Below are 6000 nucleotides of genomic sequence, written 5' to 3'. Positions count from 1 at the left end.
TTAGTAATCAAAAGATCCATCCAAAAGTTCAGGGAACAATGCTGTCCTTATCTCACTATCTTGACCTAAGATGGTGTCCACAAATGAAATCAAGGCAGAAGAGGCTATGTGATCATTAGCCAAATTTTTGTTGATGTTCAAGCTTGGACCTCCATTGATGGCTAATGAAGATCCAACTTCAAATGACTGAGATTGAATTCCATTACCAACTGTGGGATTGGCTGGTGACGATAAAAGTCCATGAAACACTTCTTCTTCCTTAGGTTGATCTGTGGATGAAAGAGGATCTTGTAGAAGAAATTCACTCCAATTAAAGGGAGATGAAGATGGTGCCATAACTTGTGCAGAAGCATGATACTGCGGGCTCAATAGATCTGTGGCAAGAGGAGAAGATGATGATGAGCAAGAGGAAGTTACTTCATTTGAAAAATGAGGAGGCAATGGCACGGTGTCATCTTGTTTCATTGCTTGAAAGTGAGACAGAAAGCCGAAGGGAAGAGCACTAGTAGAGGAGTGGTCATGTGACTCCATAATGGGGTTCATCATCACCATATTGGTGTATGCAAGTTCTGTGATCCCCGAAGATAGATCTGACTCAGGTATGAATGCAGTGCTCGTGTTCAAGTTGTTGTTAAGAGAGGGCTCAAAATGATTCCCGGTGTGATGTGGAAGGCAAGTGATGTTACCAAAGTCAGTGAGGATCTGAGATATGGGCTTGTGGGTTACAGGGTCGATTCCTATATTTTTAAGCTTCTTTTTCAGCTTAGTATTCCAGTAGTTCTTCACATCATTATCTGTTCTTCCTGGTAGTTGCTTTGCAATCATAGACCACCTGCACTACCATCATAAGAATTGCTAGGTATCATGAGAGAGAAAGAGATGATCACTATATATGCATGCACTTCTAAGCTCTAACAGAATACTGCTGCATGTTAAAACAGTTATAGTATGATTTGTGTTTATTATGATCTTTTACAACTAAAGTGACATCAGCTCTTACACATCAGAAATTGTGGAAAGTTCATGAAATACAAAAAATTATCATAATCAGATCATCTATCTTTCCATTGCAAAAGCAACTCAAGATTGTACCCTATAAATAGATCTGTCTATCTGATTGATTTCTTCAAATTCAATATAACAACTTAAGAGCTTAACAAGCATATTTATCAATAAAGAGGATTTTAATGTTTTTAAAGGTCTGAAATTTCAACTAGTTTATTAAAATCCATTTGTCTTTGATTTAATTCAACTAGATGTGAAGTTTTTTTATTCTCGTGATAGAAAAGTGACCTGCTTCCTATAGCCTTATGAAGGTTGATAATATGCTCTTCCTCATCAGGAGTAAAGGTGTCATGCTTGAGGTCAGGCCTGAGGTAATTAGTCCATCTAAGCCTGCAGCTCTTCCCACATCTGTTCAATCCTGCAAAAGTCATTAACACAATAACTATGAATGCATAAACATGATTATGTAGTCGATAATATCGATTCAACGAACTATTTAAGAAATTAACGCTCAACCTGCTTTCTTAGGAACCACAGTCCAATTTCCGACTCCATGTTTGGATACACAGGCAAGAAGTTTTGCATCCTCGGCTGCAGTCCAGAGTCCCCTCTTCACATTTAACTTATCACAGCAAGGTGGCCTTCCCATTTTGAGAGAGAATCACAGGGGGAAAAGAGAGAGAGAGAGAGCAGTGTGAATTAAGGTGAATATTATTCTTATGTAATGGTGATGCAAGTTTGACAGAGTACTTATAATGAAGAAAGGGAAGGGTTTTGTTTAGCAAAGAGATCAGAAACAAGAAATGCATGCGCCCTTTGGCTCCAAGCTAACCAGAATTGCATGAACATTATCATTTCTTATAAAACGGTTTAACATGACATCATAGAATTGCATATTCTATCTAGGCTCACATTGGGTGAATTGGGCATGGTAATATTAGCTAATACTGATATCCTGACAGGGACTTTTCCTATTTTCTTTTTAAAGAAAAATGGAACTGATGCTTACTTCTATTGCCTCCCTATAACCAGAATTGCATGACCGTGCTCGTCTGTTAGTAAATGGTTAAACATGACATCAAAAAATCGCATGCATTCATCTCGTAGAAATATTAACTTGGAAAAAGGGTCTAAAGGCAATTAAGCTTTTTAGTACGACCAAGCTTATGTGGTTAGGCTCTTCCCCAGATTGTGACAGCATAACAATGTCACTGGCTCTCATTTCAACAGCATGCCTCACCATCCAGGTTTCATTACACAGGTGAGTATCTTTGAAAAGAAAGCATTACCTATTTTAAAGTCATAACCAAAATAATAGAATAATTTGACCTACATGTTCATTTTTGTAATAGTAAACTGTGTAAGTACATTATGAATGTGCTAGGAAAGTTGATCTGGGAAAGAACTCAATGTTATATACATCTAAATAACAATCACTTTCCGTATAGAAAGAACTAGGAAGGAACATAACTGCCCTAAGATGAGCAGGCCTTGCAACTCTTCCTACAAAACCCGGGTTGATCGACTGAACCCACCATGTATGTAGGGTTCTTCTCACATTCACCGGCTTTAACCCATGTAGCGCAGTTTGTGTTCTCATCTGTGCACTCCCCGCTATGTACCATCTTTATTGACTTTTCAAAGGATCTCACATGAATCCACTTGGTTGCAGACCATTTCTCACCCTCAATGACAGGGCAGCTCCCATGCAAACTGTTTGGATCGGTTGTTGCGTTAGGAAGAAGACTGAAAAACAGCAACGCATCACCCTTGAACGGTTTCACTGTCAGGGAAGAAAAGAGGTATTTTTCAAAGTCAAACAAAACATATGGGAGATAGTGTTCAACATGTCATAACATTTTTATTTGGAGAAATTCGACATCTCATAACATATAGTAATATAACGGTGCAAAATAGGTTTCAACAGATGTTACAAAAGTTGACTAGGGACCTTAAATCACTAATTCAAATTGATTTGGTGTTAAAACTTGATAGTGCTGATGGGTATATAAACTACAAATGCAGGAAGAAAAAAAACCAGAAAAATGAAAATTCCAGTATTCCACAATTGCTCCTCCCTTTGTCTTTGGGCATGCTATGAATTAACAACCTTATCTATTAATATAGAGGAGGATACATAGATTATTTGGATCAATTACGAGAGCTAAGCACTAGATTTCAATAGTCAATACACAATGATAGCAGTTATTAGAATGGATAAAAAGTACCAGAATATCCATTTTTAGCACATTCAGACAGGACCTCCTCATCCTTGTTCTGAAGTGTTTTCACCTGTCGGAAAAGTAAAATTAGACCTTTGAAATTCCAAAGGCAAGAGAATTTTGAGGCATGAAAATACAGTGTTGCAAGTAACTATTCACCTTCGCTTGGGGAAAGACTGTCTCCCCACCTTTGTTGACATTAGAGAGATACATCAATACAGTGGCAACTCGGTGGCCACCCAATTCTTGATTGGCTTTGTCATGAAAATAATCGAAATGTGGCTCATACTTTTGACCGTTTTCATAATGCAGTATCTGCATCGCCTCCCCATTTTCTGATTAGAGAACAAAAGAATAACCTAACATCATTAAAGATAAAATAAAACATTTTCTTACCCTATTCAAGAAAAAGTGAGATATTTACCAATTGGAAGGAAAGTCCATGCAGCAATCTTGGACTCAATGTTGGCAACTACTTCATCCTTCAAGGAGAACAAATAGCATCAAGTAAGCATTGCAAGTTCAAAAATCCAAAAGTGCTGACACCAAAGTAAGAGATGATGCTTTGCATTTTCTGGGCATGTACAATAAAAGAATTACACACTATAATGCAGTTATCACGCAGTAAACATGAGATACATAACGAGTTTGGAGCTAAACCAAAGTTGGAAACTTTACTTATTATAACAAGGTTTAGGAATGCATACAGAAATGCTCTTGATTAATTTTTAAAAATTTGGCCTTCCGATTTGAAAAACATGAGTTAAATCAGACCCTTAAACATGCACTAGATTCAGCTTCTACTTATTTCGTATAGAACTATGCTAACCCACAGTGTAACACTTTTTAGACAATAGCCACAACTCGAGCACACAGAAGACAGACAAAAAGAAAAAGACCAAAAGAAACCTTACAACAATGTTGTAATATGTTCAAAATTACATAGTGTAAATCAGATGTGCCATAACATCTCAAAGCAACGCGCATGAAAACAATCAAACAAATCCAACCAAAAACATCGACTGAAGAAACAATCTTTATACAAAGCTATATATTTAAAACAGATAAATTCACTCACTTGAGCTTTCGAGAGAAACATTCCAGAGCTCGTCCGCACTTCACTCTTTATACTCTTACCAGAGTCATTATCAGCCACCATGGACACCTCCAGCTTATCTTTGGCCTAACCCCAAAAATCCACACCAATAAAAATCCAAACTTTCAACCACATTGTCAATCAAACAGACCTAAACCTCTGTGCTAAATCACATCAAATCGAAAAACTAAAACACTTTACCAGGTTGATCAGATGATCACACTCCTCCTCAGTCAGAAAATTCTTGTACAGAAAAGCCCTGCAGATCACCAAAACAGGAAAAAGTCAATTCCTTTAGAAACAATCAAAGCTGAGAATTCAAAATGCAGAATTGAGAGAAAGAAAAAAGAAGAAGACCTGGGCTTCCATGAGAGCTGAGAGACGTGAGCCGGATCAAATGTAGTAGAAGAAGGGCCTCTCTTCAATTTGATCACAGATCCCACACTGTAAATGCACGCAAATATCCCATCAAAAATTCAAACTTTAAGATCAAAAACACAATAACAATATGAATTTGGATCATATAAACTATTAAAGATCATATAAATTATTAAAGTTTACGTTTTTTTGAGGTCGATCAGGTTCTGGACTCGAGCTCTGGAGTGGGATGTGTGAGGGAAGAGGGAGAGGGAGAAGAAACAGAGTGAAAGAGCGAGAAAGAGGCGAGAATCCATGAAAGCTAGGGTTTTTGATTTGGGGGAGAATTTGATATTGGGAATAAGAATGTAGAAGAAGAGTGTTGGGGGGTTTTTCCCCAAAAATGTCAAAGTGGGGAGTTAAGACTTGAGAGAGTTAGGGACCAATAAGAGAGGGGCGCCCACTGAAAATCTTAGGGGCTGTTGGCTACTGGGAAAAACTGGTCAGACTTTCCCTTTTGTAATTGTCTGGAATTTTTCTAGTTAGGACACAAACAGTGGGGTTTGGAAAATCAGGACGGTCCAGAGTAATACAAGAACTATATACCTATGTACGCATAGTTACATATACGTCCACATGTAAATGATGTAATGATCGTGTATTATTGAGTTTGTTGACATTTGCAAATTTTGTGTTCCTAATGTGATCAAGTCAAATTGGATTAAGGTGAGAGTTAGATGATCACTCGTCTAGTAATTTAGCTTATTTAAGGAGCAGCCATTTCCAACGAGGGATTTTTTTTAATGGATAGCTTTTTTACCAATTTTTCGATTATATTTTCATATTTCTACCGTTCAACTTTTAGAGTCTAATGTATATATCACCTATATAAAATTTCAGTCTAAATGGTAATTGTTAAGGTATCAAACTTGGTAAAAAACAATGAACGCACCAAAACTGTCAAACATAAACCGTTAATGTTTATAAAATGTCTAGTTTTGAATGTCTTAAACATCTCCATTTTGATTGAAATTTTACAGAGGTGATATATACATTAGACTCTAAAAGTTGAACGGTTGAGATATGAACATGTAATCGAAAAATTAGTGAATGAGCTATCTCTTTTTTAAATAAAAAAAAGATCCCTCACTAAAAGAGCTCTGATTTAAGGAGATGGAACATATGATTCGAGAAACCCTTTTTTCTTTTTTCTTTTGAAAATAAGGTGAAGAAACATAGCCAGAGAGGCTATACCTTATCCATTATTTCTATTAATAAGAGTACTTGGCAACGAGGGGAACTTAACACCAATACCTCGCG

General features: G+C 36.9%; 2 protein-coding genes across 2 annotated transcripts; both read right to left on the bottom strand.

The window, feature by feature from the left end:
* On the bottom strand, window positions 1–1654 carry LOC126798734 (transcription factor MYB35). Its single transcript, XM_050525774.1, has 3 exons — window positions 1522–1654; window positions 1294–1423; window positions 1–832 (listed from the first exon to the last, which is right to left on the bottom strand). Exons 1-3 carry the CDS (start codon window positions 1652–1654, stop codon window positions 1–3), a joined length of 1095 nt encoding a protein of 364 aa, XP_050381731.1.
* A 663-nt stretch (window positions 1655–2317) lies between these two features.
* On the bottom strand, window positions 2318–5098 carry LOC126798736 (probable prolyl 4-hydroxylase 7). Its single transcript, XM_050525776.1, has 8 exons — window positions 4885–5098; window positions 4681–4767; window positions 4525–4582; window positions 4306–4410; window positions 3652–3709; window positions 3387–3562; window positions 3234–3297; window positions 2318–2788 (listed from the first exon to the last, which is right to left on the bottom strand). The coding sequence occupies exons 1-8, from the start codon at window positions 4995–4997 to the stop codon at window positions 2481–2483; spliced, it is 969 nt and encodes a 322-aa protein (XP_050381733.1). The 5' UTR covers window positions 4998–5098; the 3' UTR covers window positions 2318–2480.
* Between the last annotated feature and the right edge of the window lie 902 nt (window positions 5099–6000).

The sequence above is a fragment of the Argentina anserina genome, chromosome 6 (assembly GCF_933775445.1).
Source record: "Argentina anserina chromosome 6, drPotAnse1.1, whole genome shotgun sequence".
Classification (NCBI taxonomy): domain Eukaryota; kingdom Viridiplantae; phylum Streptophyta; class Magnoliopsida; order Rosales; family Rosaceae; genus Argentina; species Argentina anserina.
The sequence above is the reverse complement of the archived record's forward strand: the minus strand, read 5'-3'. Positions and strand labels throughout refer to the sequence as shown.

Coding starts and splice junctions, on each gene's coding strand:
- LOC126798734 (XM_050525774.1), bottom strand. CDS start 1,654: ATGGGAAGGCCACCTTGCTGTGATAAGTTAAATGTGAAGAGGGGACTC. Junction 1,424..1,521: donor TGTGGTTCCTAAGAAAGCAG/GTTGAGCGTTAA, acceptor TGACTTTTGCAG/GATTGAACAGATGTGGGAAG. Junction 833..1,293: donor CATAAGGCTATAGGAAGCAG/GTCACTTTTCTA, acceptor ATGGTAGTGCAG/GTGGTCTATGATTGCAAAGC.
- LOC126798736 (XM_050525776.1), bottom strand. CDS start 4,997: ATGGATTCTCGCCTCTTTCTCGCTCTTTCACTCTGTTTCTTCTCCCTC. Junction 4,583..4,680: donor CAGCTCTCATGGAAGCCCAG/GTCTTCTTCTTT, acceptor GGTGATCTGCAG/GGCTTTTCTGTACAAGAATT. Junction 2,789..3,233: donor TGCTAAAAATGGATATTCTG/GTACTTTTTATC, acceptor CTTCCCTGACAG/TGAAACCGTTCAAGGGTGAT.